At 38.7% G+C, this 20,880-nt stretch overlaps 1 protein-coding gene across 1 annotated transcript; it reads right to left on the bottom strand.

The window, feature by feature from the left end:
* Positions 1–3,483: 3,483 nt before the first annotated feature.
* On the bottom strand, positions 3,484–5,136 carry LOC120202609 (40S ribosomal protein S10-2-like). The gene is made up of 5 exons (XM_039203019.1): positions 5,110–5,136; positions 4,980–5,028; positions 4,606–4,882; positions 4,378–4,507; positions 3,484–3,738 (listed from the first exon to the last, which is right to left on the bottom strand). The coding sequence occupies exons 1-5, from the start codon at positions 5,110–5,112 to the stop codon at positions 3,655–3,657; spliced, it is 543 nt and encodes a 180-aa protein (XP_039058950.1). The 5' UTR covers positions 5,113–5,136; the 3' UTR covers positions 3,484–3,654.
* Positions 5,137–20,880: the final 15,744 nt, after the last annotated feature.

Below are 20,880 nucleotides of genomic sequence, written 5' to 3'. Positions count from 1 at the left end.
GGGTCCTACTAGGGGCTATGAAATTTTGTCCTGAATGGCCACTATGAAATATCCCGAAGGATCACTATATGTCCCGAAGGACCGCGTAGACCCTCGACTCTTGGCATGACAACTATACCTATAGCTCTCGTATCATATAACATGGGCATTTTCACTTATATCATTTCACATATACACTTTCATATCACGTGTCATATAAGCTCATAGCTTCTTTCACATATACATGTAGTCACATAGCTTGTTTTCATATTCTCATAGGATCACATAGCTCATATCTTATACTTTGTTTTCTCATGTTCACATATATCATATCATATGGCTCATATCTTTCTCATGCAGTCACATAGTTCAGTTTCACATATGTTCATATATATATATATATCACATAGCACATACTTCTCATATCATTACATTCAAAACCATGTTAACATATATAATCATGCATACATACAATTCATGTCATTCATATACGTATAATCATATATTCATGCATTCTAACATAGGAAATAGACTTGTCGCAAGTCTTGTTTCCATTTAGCACCACAAACTAACTAATATGCACTCACCTTGGCCTCACTAAGTTCCAATCTACTTTTATGATTTCATTTCCTTCGATCGAATCTTAACTTGATGATCGTTCTGGAACTTGTTCGTACTCGATATCTACATAAATATACATTTTAAGGTAATTATCATATATCTACACCTTGTAATTTGATGCTAATAACTTGAATGAATTTAATAGACCAATATTCACTTTTTCCTTTAGGGGTGTACCGATGCACTATGGATGCATCGGTACACAAATTAGGTTCGAAATACACATGCATCGATGCACCCCTTAATGTATCCATGCACCTTCAAAATTGGTCTTAGTGCATCAGTGCATTTTCATAGTGTACCGATGCACCTGCCCAGAATATGCTATTTTCACCCGAAATTCCTCAATACTTACCCAACTTTTCATGTATAAACCCTTTATTATGTTATCAAACTCATCTATAACCATTATAACTAATTTCTAGCATTCCAACACCTTATAATCTCTCATATTTCATCCAAATTCTTAAAGCTAAGAATCATACCAAAATATCAACATGATCCAAATTCAATTCTAATGCTTTAGACTTCTTAATTCTTCTTATGTCAAGTCACAAATCTCATTAAAACCCTAAAAAACAAATCATATCAAAATTCATCTTTAAAACTCATTTTACAAATACCATCATAATTCACTCATCTTATTGTTTTAAGTTTATATAAGTTTTCCTTAAGCTTATATAACACCCAATTATTCCAACCCAGCCTATAAATTCAAGGAATTAACAAGGTGAAATCAACTTACCTTTACTTTGGCTCTCACGGTGAAGAGAAAGAAGAAGAATAATGGAGAGTTCTCTGGAAACTTTCCCTCATGTCCCACGTTTATATAGCCTACAAAAAAAAGATAAAAAAACTTTCTTGTCAAATGACCATTTCACCCTTCTTTCTTCCATCACAAAATGTTTCCAATAAAGTCCCTAAACTTTTAACTTATTTCAAAATTAAACACAAAACTTTCAAAATTCACGTTTTAGTCACTAGCCCTGTTTTAGGATATTACAATGACCACGACCACAACCGTGTCCATTACCACTGTCATTGGCATAGTTTGTTTCTTTCAGTTCTTTCCCATTTTTAGTTGTCACATCCGCTTTAGGGAATGTTGCAGAACCAGTTGGGCGTAATTCATGATTTTTCATTAGTAGCTTGTTGTTTTGTTCAACCACTAGGAGACAAAAAATTAATTCAGAATATTTCTTGAATCCATTTTCACGATATTGTGTCAGCAAGACAATATTAATTGCGTGAAAAGTGGAGTATGTTTTTTTCTAGCATTTCTGCATCAGTAATTTTCTCTCCACATAAATTCAACTATGAAGTGATTCTAAACATGGTTGAGTTTATAATTACTAACAGATTTAAAATATTGTAATATTAAATTCAACCAATCATAACAAGCTTTAGGCAAAATTACAGTTTTCTGGTAGTCATACCTTTCCTTTAGATTGATCCAAAGGATTTGAGTGTTTTTAACTGTCAAGTATTTAGTCTTATAACCTTTATGAAGGTGATGGCGAATGAATATCATGGTTTTAGCTTTATCTTGAGTTGTTGCTTTATTTCCTTCATTAATAGTCTCAACAAGACCCTTTGTATCCAAGTGAATTTCAGCATCTAGTACCCACGATAAATAGTTATTTTCAGTGATGTCCAAGGACATAAATTCAAGCTTTGTAATATTTGACATGATCACTATTATAATTAAAAAAATGTTATAAACATGCAAACAAAATCTAAAAAAAGATGACTAAATTATAATTAAAATGACAAGGCATTGATAAACTCTAATCATGGTGGACTATGATAAGAAAGTACAACAACAAAACATGTTTTAGAAGTTGAGCTAATATATATGAAATATCTATATTAAATCACTATTACAAACAAGATACTTGTATATCATAACAAATTCATATGAATAAAGTAAAAGACAAGTCTTAAATAATATACAATAAAGGAAAACATAAAATAAAACTATTCACACATGCCAAAACTAAAAAAAATCATGCAAAGTCATAAATCTCTTTACAAAGTAAGTGTCACTTAAATTGTAAATCTCAATAAAAGAAGCCATGTCACGTGTCCTTTTAACAATGATAGTAGATTATACCTTAGTAGATGCTAGGTTATGGAAATATACACACCTAAGTGAAATTAGTAACATTGGGTTCACTTTTGTTCAACCTTACCCAGTAATATTTTCAGATTGTGCTGATAAATGTTTTAAAATAAATGAGAGATATGAGAGAAAAAATAGATTTAAGTATATCCATATTTTTTATATTTTGATGAGTACATGAACGACATATATATATATATATATATAATGGTGAAGAATGCTCTGCAATAAATATAATACATGTGAAGAGTCAAGTCATTTGATATTTTATCTTCACAATTCTTTGAAGAATGATAAGAGTCGCATTAACTAATATGAGTAATAATGACATCCACATAATATATATACACCTCTAATTAATATTATCTTACACAAGCTAAACGACTTCGGTGATAAATGAATTATTGTTATTACTTGAGGTCCTAGGTTCGAACACCATGAATGTCAAGGGTGTGAACATTCAATGTCAAATGGGTGAGAGATATCTTTGAACAAATATTACATTATACTTATCCAAGATTAATAAAAAAATTATTTTAAATTAATTAAAATATTTGACAACTTAAACAATAATTTAGGAATCTCTAGTATCTGGACTGAGAAGGCACATGACTCTTTTAAATTTTAAAATTATCATATATTTTAATTTTTTTCTATATATTTTTCTATTGTAAATCAACTTAAATTTATTTTATGAGTTCCATTTCTTAAATTCAAAGAAAAGAAAACACGGGAAAAACCAAAATAGATATACCGAGCACTTAGGGCAACAAACACCAAAAAATGTGCATTTAGATCAGGGCAAACAAAACATTTAAATTCCCCCATGAAATCAACAAAACAGAAGCAGCATAAGACAAGTACATCTATAAACCTACAAAGGCCGAACAAACCTAAACCCACAAAACTATCCGTCATGAAAATCATCCCTTTCAAGGAAGACCAGCACCAGCTGCGGGTCCAGCACCGCCGTATCCACCACCTCCGCGACCAAATGCAGGCCTTGTACCAGGGCCCTGGATGTTCACAAAAATAATTAACCTCATAAAAACTGAAATAACTGAGAAAATTATGCAACAAAGTATACGGAAACTGCATTCTTCAAAGTGAAATAACATCATAGTGCTAAAGCTACTCGGGTAATAAAATCCGAGCTACAAGGCATAAATTTTCTTCACATTCGAAACTAAGCTGGAGCAAGTGCAACAAAACATGGAAACTATGTAGAGCTCCGACTCTTCATTTTGTCCTTAAAGTACTGGTGTCGAACCTCTATGTCACTCCAGCATAGAGGTTAAAGCGATTCAGGCATTAATATCTGAGCTACCGAGCATAAATTTTCTTCAAATTTGAAAACTAAGCTGGAGCAAGTGCAACAGAGCATGGAAACTATGTAGTTCCGACTCTTCATTTCCACCTTAAAGAACTGGCGACCTCTATGTCGAAAACATTTTTATTTATGATTTATGAATATGGAGTTATCAAATGACCCCCGGAATAAAAGTAAAAAAATTCATAACTGATTGAGACTAAAAGATCTAAGAACTATTGTAAGAAACCTAAACTTTCCACACAAGCCTAACTTTACAAACAAGAACACAATCCAATCGATAACAAAGAAGCACATCAAGTGACCCTTGTCAAAGTAACATTACCCTGAATGAAGGCTGATAATCAGCTGGAGCTCCTCCCTTGTCACCAAAATCACCGCCTCCTCGAGGACCTGCACGATAGCCATCTCGGTCGCCAAATCTCCTCTCACCGTCACCAAAGCGAGGTGGACCACTGGTTCATTATCAACACAAATATTAATAAACCCATATATGAAAAATCACGTTTAACTAAATCAAAGAGCAACCCAAAAATAAACCCTAAACCGTTACCGTGGGCGGTCACCGGGAGGGCCCATGGGACGACCAGCAGGCTTAGCTTGTTTCTTCAAAGTAGCGGGAACAATCTCAGAAGGAAGATTAAGGTAAGTCCTCAAGAACTCAATTCCATCGTTTGTAAGGTACCAATAATAATGCATCCAAACAAAAGTTTCACGCACGTATTCCTTCGACTTGAAGCTTTGCATCAGCTTTATCACTCGAAGATTCGGAACATCGATTTCTGGGTGTTTTGCCAAATTATAGTCTTTCTTTGCATAGCAAACGCCCTCTGCTCCAATTCATAAAACCCAGATCTTAAATCCAAATATCTAACTGAAATATCGAAAAGAAGTTGAAATGGGTAAAGGGATGTATCATATGGGTGCCTTGGAAGAGGTACTTGGAGATCTCGCGGCGGTTTTTTTCTGGAATGATCTAACATAAAAAAAACAGTTTATTTAAACACATTTTGATGCAAACATTTTCTTAGAAACCAAACAAAGGGCGAGAAATTACCATGATTAGGATGAGATATGAAGCAGCTGCTGCAGCTAATACAGCTAAAGATGAGACTCATGTTCTACACTGTCTTCCTTGCCTACACGGGGAAACCCTGATAAGTGTGTTTTTATAGTATTTTTGTTTTCTCAGTATTTGGGCTTTTTTTCTTTTAGCTACAACTGAGAGAAATATGGGCTTTCGAAGTTTTAAACAAAGGTTTTATTTTGATTTTAACCCCTCTATTTTGCTAAACTTTAAATTTTAATTTTTTTATATTTTAATTATGTCGCTATTGAATTGAAATTGATAAAAAATTAGATCACGTGAAATTTTTAAAATAATATTAATCATTTAAATTACATGTAACTTTTTTATATTAAATAGGATTGATTAAATTTTTATGTCATCTTAATTGTATGATTAAATAATACCTTTAAAATTTAATTTTATCAGTTTAACGATAATAACAAATGTTGTTATCAATTTAAATATACTAATAATATTATAAAGATAAAAATACCAAATTATAGTAAACTAAAATAGATGAATTAAATCTTGAACTTTGGTATAATAAAGAGTTAAATAATAATTAGATTGAGGTATTTGTCTAATAAAGTGATTATAAGATAATATTTGTCTAAAATTTTCTTAATTAATTAACAACGTACACACCTCTAGAAAAAATAACATTATCTTTTATCACTGAGATAGCTTGGTAAATTTGATTGGACTGAAAATTCTAAAAATGAATTTTTAAAAAATGATTTAATTAATTCGATTTAAACCGTGTTTTGCTACGTATTTATCTATTTATATATTAGTCCTGCAATTTGCATGTATCGATGGTTTTTATGATCATATCAATCATTGTTTTGTTGTCTGCAACTTTTGGTTAGTGCTTCTACATTCAACACCAATGAAAGTCAACAGTTTCCTTCCCTGTAATCTTATTTTCCTCCCAGATTTTCTTACCAAAACATTCGATTCTTCTTTATGTTTCTGTCCGATTCTTGTTTGGTTTCATTTTTCCTTACAGAAAGTTGTCTTGAAATTGGATTTACACGATGACAAAGATAAACGAAAAGCCATGAAAACCGTTTCTGGTCTCTCAGGTACATCTTTCTTGTTCTGTAATATTGTTCAATATCAGGAACTTATCTCCTTCAATTTCTCTGTTTTTTTTTTAATTTTTCTGTAGGCATTGATTCTATTTCCATGGACATGAAAGACAAGAAGCTAACGGTAATCGGCGAAGTTGACCCGATTAACGTTGTGAGCAAGTTAAGAAAACAATGGTACACCGAGATTTTGACCCGATTATATTTTAAATCTTTTTCTTTCTTTTGCTTATTTTAAATCTAATATTTAAAAATTTTAATTGATTTCTTATTACGTAAGTAGAGAAATCTCTTATTATAAACATCTCTTATTATTTTTTAAAAACATGTATTTATGATATTCAAAAATATATTAACAGTATAAAAATTATTATTAAATATCTAATAAGTTCATAAATTTGGAAAACAGTCATCGATAATATATTTATAAGTGTTTTATTGTTTAATTTGAATTATCTTCATATTTTAAATTAATTCAAAATTTTTATTTTTAAAATCCAAAATTTCAAATGCCGACATTAACAAAAATGAATTTGAAAAACGAATTTCAGTATTTCACCACATAGATTTTCACTTTCAAGTTCATCAGAGATTCTTGGGGCAAAGCCCTTAAAGATTTAGAGATTATGGGCATCAAGCGACTCTTCAAGACAGATCTTAAAAAATAGCTTAATGATAAATAAGACCCCCAAAGAAAAGATTTATTATAAACCATAAATGTTCCACATACTGACTGGACCTTACAGGCACACTAGCCTATATATATTCACAACAACCTGCTGGAAATATGTAAAAATATTTACAACAAATGGTAACACAGCAATAAAGCACTTTCCTTGCAAATCTAAAACTAATAAATGACCAAAGGTTTCTAACACTACTGTAAACACAATATTTTCGTCCCATTATAATATATTATATATATATTATACTAATTATTTTATTTTTTGTTTTGTTACACATTTCAGGTCCAAAACATTGGCCCACGTGTGCAGCCCACCATACGGAACCCACAAACTGGTCCAGCTAGGGTTTTGAAACCCTAGCTTTCTTCACAATGTTTCAGCGCCGTCTTGTGGTCAACCGAACATCCCCAGCCAACGCCTCACGCCAGCCGCTCGCCGTTCTTCACGCATCAACGCCGGATTTCTCGGCAACCAACAGAAACAACCAATGAGCATTAGAGTTCTAAACCGAATAGGACTCTAAAAATAGCTTATTTTTTGTAACTATAAATTACATGCACACACACACAGGGGAAAAAGAACACACAAGTTTCGTACACGAAATACGCACAGAAATTCACAATAGCAACCAAAAAGGAGATCCAAGCACTTGTAGAACATTTCGAGAAGGAAATAAAGGAGGTAGTTTTTTTTACCTTGTTCTTTTATTCTACTCCCTTGCATGTTGTTTTTCCATTGTCATTTGGTGCGAATCGAACCCAAAAATCACTTTTTGGCCGATGAACAGGGAGGGCCAACGCGATCTACCCTTTTAGATCTAGCCCTCCCGAGGCCGTTTTTGAAAAGATCTTTCGTGGGGGAAGGAAAAGCCTTTAAAAAAAACCAAAAATTTCAAGGTTCGCCGCCGATGAGCGGTGGCCGGCGCCGATCAGCGGCGGCCGGCGTGGTGGCCAATGGCCGGTTTCTGGGAATTTCGGCCGTTGTTCTTCATTTCGAAGAACATGGGAGAGAAACAGAGAGAAAGAGTTTAGCGTTTTAAAAAAATGAGAGCAAATGAAAAAATCAAAAATTGTTTGGCTTAAATACTGAAACCATTTGACCTGCGCGACCCGACCCAGTAACTCCCAGGGTCCGCGTGTTCTCATGAAAAGAGAGGAAATTTTGTTTTGGTCGTCATAGTTCCGAAAACTTTTATTTTGGTCCCAATGTCTCTGTAAATCGAACTCTAATTCCGATTTTCTTTCAATTTTGCCACCTAACATTATGTTTCAGCGTTATTTTAGTCTTTCTTTTATATTTGGTATAATTATCATGTGTTTCTTTATATTTATGTTCAATTCATTTTAGTCCTAAGCTTTATTTAAGGGTTATTTACATTTAGGGTATCTGAATTATTTAACATTTGTGATCTGGCTTTAGTTTATGTTATAATTAATGTTTGATCCCTCTGTTTTCTCTTAATGCCATTTTAGTCCTTGAATTTCTGTTTTTGACATTTGAGTCCTTTATCCTTTTTGTTTTTGCTATTATGATCTTTTACATTTTTATTTATTTATTTATTTATTTCATATATATTTCTTTAATTTTAATATTTTTTATTTCTTTTAAATTTGTTATATATATATATATATATAGTTTTTTTTTACACTCTTTTATTTTTTATTTTTTATTTTAAAAAAAAAGACTGAATATTTTTCAATTTTATTTATTTATTTTTATTAATATTTTTTATTTATTTTCTCACTTCAAGTTATTTAATATTTATTTATCATTTGTTATCTAGTGTTCTTACTCATTTTTAGAGAAATTTCAACCAATCAGGGGTAAGTTTTGGATCGTTATTTTACCTTTCAATTTAAACTTTCAACTTTCTTAATTAAAGACAATTGGAAATTACATAGTACCGAAAGGGCGGTTCAAGGGTGCTAATCCTTCCTTGACCGTAACCGATTCCCGAGCCCGACATATTTCTGGTAAGACACATATCAGGTAAGAAAATAAGGTATCCGATCAACCCACTTTTCGTAAAGTAAATGATCGGTGGCGACTCCCAATCCATTTTTCACGTCGAAGCCCAATTCCGGGGCCCAAACCGAAAGACGGTTACGACAGCTTGGCGACTCTGCTGGGGACACAGGTAAGTGAGTCAGGCTAAGGTAATTTCCAGTTGTCTTTTCAACGAAAAGGGTAAGTTTAAATTTTAAGGTAACATTTCGATCCTTATTGCTTACTTTTGATTATATTTTTTCGCGTAAATAGTTGTACTAATCGTTTTCTCAATGATTTCAGCCCTTAAAGTCTTTTTTCATCTAAGGCTCTAAACCCGAGCTCCAAACCCGTTTTAAGTGGGGGTGAAAGCGACGCATTCGTGTGAATTTATTCACCGCATATGCCTAGCAAGTAGCCTTCGGGATTCATATACCTTATGTCTTCGTGTGAATTTATTCTCCGCATAGACATAAGGGAATGTGTCCTCTCGAGTTTAACTTAGTCCACATGAGCCTGTGATGGGTTTAGGACTAAGGGTCTGACAAGCCCAAGGGGGCACAAGCAAGGAGAACTCGGGTACCATTTTTTAGCACCTAAATCGGGAGACTTCGAAGAAATAGAGCCTACCCCAAAACCACATTCCAAAACCTAGGACAATTGTTTCCTAATCATTTGTTTTTTTTTCTTATGTTTTTATTGCCATTTATTTCTTGTTATTTTTATTTATTTTCATTTATTTTTATTTTACTAACCATTTGCCTTTGTGTTTGTTTTTAGCATTTGCATCATAACAAGAGGCCATTGATCCCTAAAAAGACATTCATTACGCACAAAATAATCTGAATTAATGGATAAAGGTGTTGTAATACAAGAGATTAAAAACCCTGAGGTACGACTATGGTCCGAGAAGACTCAGAAGGAAAAGGGAGACAGTCTTCAAGACAGCTATGTGTCAGAGCTGGTTAGCTACGCCTCGATCAGCCTAAAGCAAAATGACGTACAAGAGCTCCGGGATATCTGGGACAGTTGGAAGAATGAGGTGAAACAGAAGTTCAGCCAACGGTACGGTGATGTTGCACTTTTGCTTCATGTTAAGATTGATGAGCCCTTAATTAGAGCCTTGGTTCAATTCTGGAACCCGGGATACAGTTGCTTCACCATTAACCGGGAAGACATGGTGCCCACCATAGAAGAGTACACTACACTGCTGCATTGTGAAAACATCAAACTCGAGCGGGCCTACCTTAAGCACATTAAAAGTCAACCTTTCAAAAATACACTAGCTAAGGTTGCCGGAGTTGATGAAAAATGGGTAACTGACCGAGCTCGATGTAAGGGTAGTGGAGAAGGAATCGCTTGGCTTCATATCAAACAACTAATGAAGCACCATCCTGATGAATGGAAGACAATAGACCTGTTTGCATTAGGTCTGTATGGTCTAATTTTATTCCCAAAGACCTTGGGATACATCGATGCCACCGTAGTGGAGCTATTCGAACAACTCTCGAGAAGGGTCAATCCAGCACCAGCCATCTTGGCTGAGACCTTTCGATCTCTCAATCATTGCCGAAGAACTGGCGGAGGAAGATTCACCGGGTGCATTCAGCTCCTTCAAGTCTGGATTCACAGCCACTTCTGGAAGACTGACGGGGTTGCCTACCGCCGTTTCAGCACCACCTATTCACCTCTAGGTGAATTTATTACCTTAAAATGGCATGAAGGCGCCTCGAAAGAAAAATGGATGAAGGTCTTTACGCATCTTCAAGACCGAGATATTGTTTGGAGAGCCCCTTGGTTATTCCTCAGTGATGTTCTTTTTCGATGTGGTGACTCCGACACTGTGACCTTACTTGGACTTTGGGGAGCAGTCGGGTATGCTCCGCTATTAGCACTCAGACAATATGGAGCACGTCTGTTTGTCCCAGCAACATGCGGGTTAGCTAGGTCAGAGTTTGAGTATCACGGCGACAGCTATAAGAAGATGATCAAAGAAGTAGCCGATTCGTGGAGGAAAGTATTCCGGATGGATGTTGTAGCTGCCAGAAGTATGCTCACTCCGGATTATGTGGAGTGGCGAAGATTGAGAAAGAATGACAATATCCCTGTGCCAGACTGTGATGACACCCGGACCATAGAGGAACATCTCAGGCACGTCCCTTCTGAACTCGAGATAGCCAAGACCGAGTTTGAAGCCGTGAATAATGAGCTGAAGCAAAGAATAAAGGAACTTGAAGCTGAACGTTATCAGTGGAAGCTTGATGCTGACTCTCAGAAAGATCGGGCAGAAAAACTGGAAAAAGAACAAAAAAGAGTCCGTTTTGAGCTCGAAGACTTGAGAAAGGGGTATCAAGATAAGGTCAAGGATAACTCCAAGCTGAAGGTAACCTCTGAATACTGGAAAGACGAAGCTCATAGCCTGAAAAGGAAGTTCGAGGGGCCTGATGAGAGAGCTTGGAAAGAACAAACAAAGACTGCCCAAAGACGCTTGGCAGATAGTCAATATCAGAACCAACGCTTGAGAGTTCGGGTAGCTGACTTAGAGAAACAGCATGAGAAAGATGGCAAGACGATAGCTGAGTTAGAAGCTATTATAGATGGGTTCAACAGGCAAGCAAACGAGCTTCAGATGGTGCCCTTCGACGGAGGACTACAATGGCGTTTCCGTTGGGAACAAGCGCAACGAAGGGTGAGGGCCCGAGACGCAACCATCCGAGATTTCCTGGATCAAGTGCAAAAAGCAGCCCGTCATCTTCACGGCCTAGCAAGGGAAGCTGGTGTGGTTCGACAAGGCATTCAACCAGTGACAGATGAAGGCAAAGACTTGTCAACCTACTGGAAGCTGTTCGGGGTCTAGAGGATTTAGTCCGAATGTACCTTTAATCTGTCTTTATGTCTCTAAAAGATAAAACATTTTGTCTGAATAAGGATTATTTATAATAATGAACACTTTTCTGGATCAATGCCTCCAATTGCATACATCATACATTGCATTTCTTGCATTTTATATTTCATGTTTGTTTATTTTATATTTTCCATGTTTTTACATTTATATTAACTAACAGAACATGTCTCAGACACCGAGCTTACCACCGCAAGCATCAGATACACATCACCCGCACAATACTCGAGCAAAAAAGAGACAAATGGAAGCCAGAATGGAGAAGATCGAAGAACATATGGCAAGACTTCAAAAGGAGCTAGAAGATAAGATGGCTCAGAACAGTGAAAGTACTCTTGAGTCCATCAAGAAAAATCAGGAGTCCTTGGTCGACCAAATCGTAGCCAAGTTGTCAGGTCTACAGCAAGCTAGTGCATCAGGGGGCATCTCTTCCGAGGGGGTGGCCATACCACCAACCCCGCAAGTGGTTCTCTCACCCGGAATATTACCCGGGGACGCATCTGCTACTAAAGGGAAAGCAGCACTACCCGGGGACTCATTCGCTACCAAAGCAAAAGTTGCACCTGCTGTGAAGATACAAACTTCTACAATCATCCCTGATGATCATCCGGATGATTATAATGTCCCAGACTTTGACGAGGAAGATAAAGCCAAAAAGATGGAAGAAAAGATAAAAATATTAGAAGATCAAATAAAGATGGTCCAGGGAGACCATGATTATTATGGAGTGGACGCAATGGAGCTAAGCCTAGTTCCAGACTTGGTGCTTCCACCAAAGTTTAAAATTCTGAGTTTGAGAAGTTCGACGGGAACAGCTGCCCTTCAGCCCATATCACTATGTTCTGTCGAAAGATGACAGGATATGGAGGGAATGACCAACTCCTGATCCATTGTTTTCAGGAGAGCCTGTCCGGTTCAGCTATTCGGTGGTACAACCAGCTTAGCCGAACTCATATCAAGACATGGAAAGACTTAGCCAAGTCTTTCCTGGAGCAGTATAAGCATATCAACGATATGAGACCAGATCGGGTCATGTTACAAAGCTTGGAGAAGAAACACAATGAGAGTTTCCGACAATACGCACAGAGATGGAGGGATTTATCTGTGCAAGTTCATCCACCTTTGGATGAAAAGGAAACTAGAAAGCTGTTTGTACAGACCCTGAGGGCACCTTACTTCGGACATTTGGTGGCAATCACGTCGGGGAGTTTTTCAGATTTAGTCATGGCCGGCGAAATGATCGAGTTGGCCATTAAACAAGGAAAGATTGAGGGAGGAGACTCCAGTAAAAAGCCTCCCACGAAAAACAAAGAGCGAGAGATCAACAATGTGAACACCTACAATGTCAGCAAAGGGGTTACGATCTCAAGCTCAAATTCCACAGCAGCTGTACCATCCGGTACTTCTAGACAGAACCAGAGAGAACCAAGAAGAGAAAGGGAAAGGGAAAGGGAACAGTTTGACCCCATTCCCATGACATACAAAGAATTATACCAACAGCTCTTCGACACTCATGTAGTGTCGCCTTATCCTATGAATCCAATAAATCCCCCCTACCCGAAATGGTATGACGAGAGCGCTCACTGCGAGTACCATGGTGGTGTGCAGGGGCATTCGATTGAAAGTTGTCTCGCATTCAAGAGACTTGTGCAACGAATGAGAAACAAGAATTGGATCACTTTCAACTCCGGAGCACCAAACGTCACCCAGAATCCCTTGCCCAATCATCAGGAGACAGGAATCAATGCCATTACTACTGAAGGGGGAAGGAGAATTAAATTAAGTGTTTCGGAAATTAAATCTCCTCTGGCTTGGGTATGGAGCCAAATAGTAAAGGCAGGATTTCTTGCACCATATCCAGATACGACAGAAATTGAAGATGGTAACCATTGTTGTTACCACAACAAAGAAGGGCATAAAGTGCAAGATTGCCCAGAGTTCAGATTGTTAGTCCAGCTCATGATGGATCGAAATGAGTTGGAATTTACGAAGAATTCAAGATTCTTGGGAAGCAGATGTTTGTGCCACGGAGAATCACAGATAGAAAATTTGGTAGGGGTAGTCCTTTGATAATTACCCCTAAGGCAAGTATGACAGTGACAACACCAGCCAAGGTGGTAATCACCGCACCGCGACCTTTTCAATATAAGGACAATCGGCAAGTGCCATGGAAGTACGAATGTCAGGTGAGTACTTCCAGAGGAGGTAATAGTAAAGTGGGGCAAAGACCACTGGAGCCATTCAAAGAAGATGTGCTAGTCGTCAATGAACCTATAAAGGAGGAAGAAGCTAAAGAGTTCCTCAAGATCTTGAAGCACAGCGAGTACAACATTGTAGAACAGCTCCATAACTTACCTACACGTACTTCAATGCTAGCATTATTTTTAAGCTCGGAAGCACACTGAGAAGCGTTGTTGAATGTCCTTAATCAAACGTTCGTGCCACAAGACATACCAGTCAGCAAGATGGATCGACTGGTGAACAATATTCAAGCTGATAATCTCATCTCGTTTTCAGATGATGAGATTCCATCAGGAGGAAGAGGCCGAACGAAGGCGTTACACATTACTACCTACTGTAAGGGGCACGCTTTACCAGGTGTCTTAATCGATAATGGTTCAGCCTTGAACGTGATGCCTTTGATTACATTGAAGAGGCTACCAATAGATACCTCTCATATGAGAGCTTGTCAGAATGTGGTCCGAGCATTTGATGGGACCAAAAGAGAGGTAATCGGAAAGATTGAGGTACCATTGACCATCGGACCAGCCACCTATGATGTTGAGTTCCTTGTGATGGATATCATGCCGTCCTATAGTTGTCTTTTGGGAAGGCCGTGGATTCATCAAGCAGGTGCAGTACCCTCCACGTTGCACCAGAAAGTTAAATTTGTCATTGACGGGGCCTTAGTAATCATCAACGCTGAGGAAGATATCGTGGCAAGCGTGACCATGGAGGCCCCATACATCGAAGTAGACGAGGAAGCGGTAGAATGTTCGTTCCGCTCTTTGGAGTTTGTGAATGCCACATTTGTGGCAGAAGGAAAGAGAATCCCAAGACCTCGACTCTCCAAATGCACAAGGATGGAGATAGAGCAAACCCTAGCCGAGAGGAACCGGGAGAGGTTTTGGGAAATATTTGCAAGGGATGATCAATCCTGTTATTCCTATCTCAAAATTAGACCAATTTGGGCTCGGTTTTCAGCCCAGTTATCATGAAAGAGAAAGGAGATCCAAAAGAACCGGGAGAGAAGATGGCCAGATTGACTGGGAACGAATTTCAAAGGAAGCCCATGACATTCCCGCCGCTTTTCAGAACATTCAAGTCAGGTGGTTATGTGTTGAGACCACCACATCCGAGTTAGAAACGGCTCTGGAAGATCTGAACGTTAATGCCGTGACCACAGAAGAGGTCGACAGCGGAGATAGATCCGGATATGCCTTCTGCCACATGGGTTCGTGCCTAGCAGTTGGTCGGTAGAAGAATTACCTGTGGTTTACAAGAATCTTTCAGAGTAATATTCGAACTACCCCTATTTGCCTATACCCGGGGCAATAGGTGATCTTTTGTAAGGGTGAATAAATGTTTTGTTTAAGTTTAATAAAGGATGCATTTTTCTTTTCCATGGCAAACAAATTTTTCTTTTTTATTATCTATCTCCCTCATTCCAGTACTTCATTTCCAGTTACTCTCAAAGTTAGTTCTTGATCATTCCGTGTGGGATATTATCCTCTCACACATACTATCTTCCTCCTTTCAGGTTCCCAGATAACGATAATGTGGCACTAATGATCCTGATCCGGAGGTGGATTTTGAATCAACCATTTATCTTGGGAAATTTGAAGAATGCGATAATGAAGAAGAGTACAACTTGCCTACCGAATTGTTGAGAATGATAGAAAAAAAAAAGCAAATACTGCCACATGAGGAGGCGATCGAAATCTTAAATTTGGGCACTGAGGAAGATCGAAAAGAGGTTAAAATCGGCACAACTCTTTCGACTGAAGCAAGAAAAAACCTGATAGCCTTACTTCAGGAGTACGAAGATGTGTTTGCTTGGTCGTATCAAGACATGCCGGGACTAGACACAGATATGGTAGTTCACAAACTGCCAATCAAACCAGAATTCAAACCAGTGCAGCAAAAACTGAGAAGAATGCGACCAGAAATGCTCCTTAAGATCAAGGAGGAAGTCAAGAAGCAATTTGATGCTGGTTTTCTCCAAGTAGCCAAATACCCTGAATGGGTGGCCAACATAGTGCCTGTGCCGAAGAAGGACGGGAAAGTACGCATGTGTGTCGATTACCGGGACCTTAATAAGGCCAGTCCCAAGGACAACTTTCCTCTGCCACATATAGACACTCTGGTGGACAATACGGCCGGGAACGCCTACTTTTCATTCATGGATGGATTTTCGGGGTACAATCAGATCAAGATGCATCCCGAACATGGAAAAGACCACTTTCGTCACAATGTGGGGAACTTTCTGTTACAAAGTGATGCCTTTCGGATTAAAGAATGCTGGGGCAACATATCAGAGAGCTATGGTGACCCTGTTCCACGACATGATGCACAAAATCGAGGTTTATGTCGACGACATGATTGTCAAGGCACAGACCGAGAGTGAACATGTCAAGAATCTGAGGAAGCTCTTCCAGAGATTGAGAAAGTTCCAACTGAGACTAAACCCTAGCAAGTGTACCTTCGGGGTAACATCTGGAAAACTACTAGGCTTTATAGTCAGCAGGAGAGGCATACAGGTCGATCCAGATAAGGTTAAGGCTATCCAGAATCTACCTCCACCACGAACCCAAAAAGAAGTCCGAGGTTTTCTGGGCAGACTAAACTACATAGCTCGGTTCATCTCAGTTAACCGACAAATGTGACCCATCTTTCGTCTCCTCCGGAAAAATAGCCCTGGAGCATGGGATAAAAATTGTCAGATTGCATTTGAGAAGGTAAAAGAGTACTTATCTCACTCCTGTCCTGATGTCCCCTATCCCAGGAAACCTCTGTTTTTGTATCTCTCCATATTCGAGAACTCCATGGGGTGTGTTCTGGGTCAACACGATGAGTCGGGGAAGAAGGAAAGAGCCATCTACTACTTAAGCAAAAGTTCACCGATGGCGAGGTCCGATATCCTCCTATTGAGAAGGTTTGTGCCCTGATATGGGCTACAAAAAGACTTCGACAATACATGTTGTATCACCACTTGGCTGATTTCCAAGTTAGACCCATTAAATACATATGGGTGTACCTGCTCTATCCGGAAGGTTAGCTCGATGGCAGATGCTTTTGTCTGAATTTGACATCGAATACGTGAGCCAGAAAGCGGTAAAAGGCAGCGCCATATCCGATTTTTTGGCAAGCAGAACTGATGAGAGCTATGAGCCGCTGGACTTTGATTTCCCGGACGAGGACTTAATGGCCATATCTTTAGAGGAAGCAAGCATTTCAACGGACGGTTCCTGGAGAATGCACTTCGATGGGGCATCAAATGCACTAGGACATGGCATCGGGCAATTCTAGTCTCCCCAGAAGGGAGTCGCTACCCATTTACAGCACTGAACTTTGATTGTACCAATAACATGGCAGAATACGAAGCCTGTGTCTTGGGAATTCGGGCTGCACTGGGGCAAAATATAAAGACTTTACGGGTGTATGGAGACTCAGCCTTAGTAATCTATCAGCTCCGAGGAGAGTGGGAAACTAAGGATATAAAGCTGTTAGAATACCGAAAACTAGTGTTGGTCTGCTCGAAGAGTTCGACAAAGTCACCTTCCACTACGTGCCTAGAGAAGAAAATCAGATGGCTGACGCTTTACATTGGCAGCGCATTCAGGGTTGGTGGGGAGTCTGAAATGATGCCAATCAACATGCAATCGTATGAGTACCCAGCTCATTGTTACCAAATTGAAGAAGTGAAAGATACTAAGCCTTGGTACTTCGACATTCTGCAGTATATCAAGCATCGGAGTTATCCAGAGAAAGCCACCGAAACCGATAAGAGAACCCTTAGAAGGTTGGCAGCTGGATACGTCCTTGACAGAGAGGTTTTATACAAGAAAAGCCATAACCAAGTTCTGTTAAGGTGCGTCGATGCTGAAGAAGCAAAAATGATAGTGGAAGAAGTACATGATGGGGTTTGTGGAGCACATGCAAATGGGCATATGATGTCAAGACAAATAATGAGATGCGGATATTTTTGGTCCACACTGGAAAGTGATTGCATCAACTATGCTAGGAGATGTCATAAATGTCAGATTTATGGAGACAAGATAAATGTTCCACCCCATCCGCTTCATGTAATGACGTCACCATGGCCTTTCTCTGTGTGGGCATGGACGTTATCGGGCAAATCCATCCGAAGGCTTCGAATGGTCACCGTTTCATTCTCGTAGCAATTGATTATTTCACGAAATGGGTAGAGGCCGCGTCATACGCCAGTGTCACTCAATCCACTATTTGCAAGTTTCTGAAGAAAGAAATTATATGTCGGTATGGTCTACCTGAAAGGATTATCACCGATAACGCGACAAACTTGAACAACAAGATGTGTGTGCTGCTTGCGAACAGTTCAACATAAAACATCACAATTCCACTGCTTACAGACCAAAGATGAACGGAGCAGTAGAAGCAGCAAACAAAAATATTAAGATAGTGGAGAAAACAACTGAAACCTACAAAGACTGGCATGAGAAGTTGCCTTTTGCTTTGTTCGCTTATCGAACCTCGGTACGTACATCGACTGGGGCAACTCCATTTTCACTAGCCTACGGAATGGAAGCAGTGCTACCCATTGAAGTCGAAATTCCGTCTCTCAGGGTCTTGTCAGAAGTCAAACTAGATGATGCAGAGTGGGCACAATCCAGATATGATCAGCTTAATCTGATAGATGAAAAAAGACTGAAAGCCATTCATCATGGTCAAATCTATCAGAAACGAATGATCAGAGCACACGACAAAAAGGTGCGCCCGAGAATATTCCGTGAAGGGGATCTAGTGCTAAAAAGAATTTGGCCAGTCCCGAAAGATTTCCGAGGAAAATGGACGCCAAATTGGGAAGGTCCTTATGTCGTGAAGAAGGCTTTCTCCGGAGGAGCCCTTATCCTGGCTGAAATGGACGGACCTGAGCTGCCACATCCCATTAACTCGGACGCAGTCAAGAAATACTTCGCTTAGGATGAAAACCCGAGAGGGCGTCCTAAGTTGAAAAAAAAAAAAAAAAAAAAAACGTTTAGGGTGAAAACCCGAAAGGGCGCCCTAAATCGAAAAAAAGAAAAAGAGGAAAAAGAAGAGAAAATAAGGTGGGTTCAAGATGAAAACCTGCAAAGGGCGTCTTGCAACTAAGGATGGGTCCAAGTTGAAAACCCGGAAAGGGCAATTTGGATATCAACGGTGGAAACATCCCGGCACATGAATCTTCTACGAACCCAATAAATCGGAGAAATGTCGCACCCTCCCAAACGTTGTCGCATTTTCAAAGATCCTTTGGCAAAGGCTGCACTCAAAGTCACCAAACGGCTTTTCAACTCAGAAGTGCCCACGTTATCGAGATCTAAGACATTCATTTACACATCATTGTGTATTCGTTTTCTAGAATGTTTGCCATGTATTATTTGTTCTTCTCCTCCCTTATGAATAAAGACCATCTTTCCTCCAATACCTTTTGAGCATCTTGAATTAGATTTAAACCTAATGGTTTATTTATTTTTATGAAAGATAATCGCATATTGCTGTACAAAGATTCATTGAAAAGTACAGGTACCCAGAAGCCGATCAAGGCTCATGCACATGCTTGAGATGGTTGAGGAGCATCTTCAAAAAAAAAAAAAATTCATCAAACGTTTGAAGAATTTAAGATTAGAGATCGGAACTTCAAGCTCAAGAGTCAACAACGACAGGCCACCGGAGATCGAGATTACTCTCCAGAGCTCAGAATAACATATGTTGCATATGCATTTTAGGCATACCTAAGAGCATGACATCCATAACATCACATATATGCATATCTTTGCAGGTTTTACCCAGAGCCAATTTCAAATTCACAACGAAGGATATTGGACTCCAGACAACGTAAGTTCAACTTCACGACGAAGGGACCGCTGGTTGTCAACAAATATTTCTCAATGTCAGAGCCAATTTCAACTTCACAACGAAGGATATTGGACTCCAGACAACGCAAGTTCAACTTCACGACGAAAGGACCGCTGGTTGTCAACAAACATTTCTCAATTTCAGAGCCAATTTCAACTTCACAACGAAGGATATTGGACTCCAGACAACGCAAGTTCAACTTCACGACGAAGGGACCGCTGGTTGTCAATAAACAATTTCAGGGCCAATTTCAACTTCATAACGAAGGATATTGGACTCCAGACAACGCAAGTTCAACTTCACGACGAAGGGACCGCTGGTTGTCAATAAACAATTCCAGAGCCAATTTCAACTTCACAACAAAGGATATTGGACTCCAGACAACGCAAGTTCAACTTCACGACGAAGGGACTGCTGGTTGTCAATAAACAACTTCCCAATTTCAGAGCCAATTTCAACTTCACAACGAAGGAGATTGGGCCCCAGACAACACAAGTTCAACTTCACAACGAAGGGACCGCTGGTTGTCAACAAGTAATTTCCCGGTTTTAGAGCCAATTTCAACTTCACATCAAAGGATATTGGCCTCGAAACAACGCATCTTGCATTGGATTTCAACTTCACGACGAAGGATATCCAATTCTCAGGCTCAAATTCACGACGAATGAGCCATATACAATTCCAACTTCACAAACCGATTGACCCAACTTCACGATGAAGGAGTCATCTGTAACACCACAACACCAAAGTCTTCAGGTCAAGTTTCACCTTCACGACGAAGTATCTTGGGCCGAAAGACGATCCAGAGACCACTCATCAAGTGCTTTGAGTTCGATTTGAACTTCACAATGAAGGATATCGTGCTCAGAAGCTACCAGTTCAACTCAACCTCACGACGAGGGAGTCATTTTGTGATTCAATTCGAATTAACAGATCAGCGATTACACTGGACGAAATTTGTGTCTTTAATCTTTGATCTATTTTCGTTACACGATAA

This window comes from Hibiscus syriacus, unplaced genomic scaffold (assembly GCF_006381635.1).
Source record: "Hibiscus syriacus cultivar Baekdansim isolate YM2019G1 unplaced genomic scaffold, ASM638163v2 tig00008957_pilon, whole genome shotgun sequence".
Classification (NCBI taxonomy): Eukaryota; Viridiplantae; Streptophyta; class Magnoliopsida; order Malvales; family Malvaceae; genus Hibiscus; species Hibiscus syriacus.
The sequence above is the reverse complement of the archived record's forward strand: the minus strand, read 5'-3'. Positions and strand labels throughout refer to the sequence as shown.

What these genes read in the sequence shown, in the direction of transcription:
- LOC120202609 (XM_039203019.1), bottom strand. An exon ending in CTCCAAGTACCTCTTCCAAG is followed by an intron (nt 4,883 to 4,979) that starts GCACCCATATGA and finishes GAATTGGAGCAG; the next exon opens with AGGGCGTTTGCTATGCAAAG. An exon ending in CCTCCCGGTGACCGCCCACG is followed by an intron (nt 4,508 to 4,605) that starts GTAACGGTTTAG and finishes ATAATGAACCAG; the next exon opens with TGGTCCACCTCGCTTTGGTG.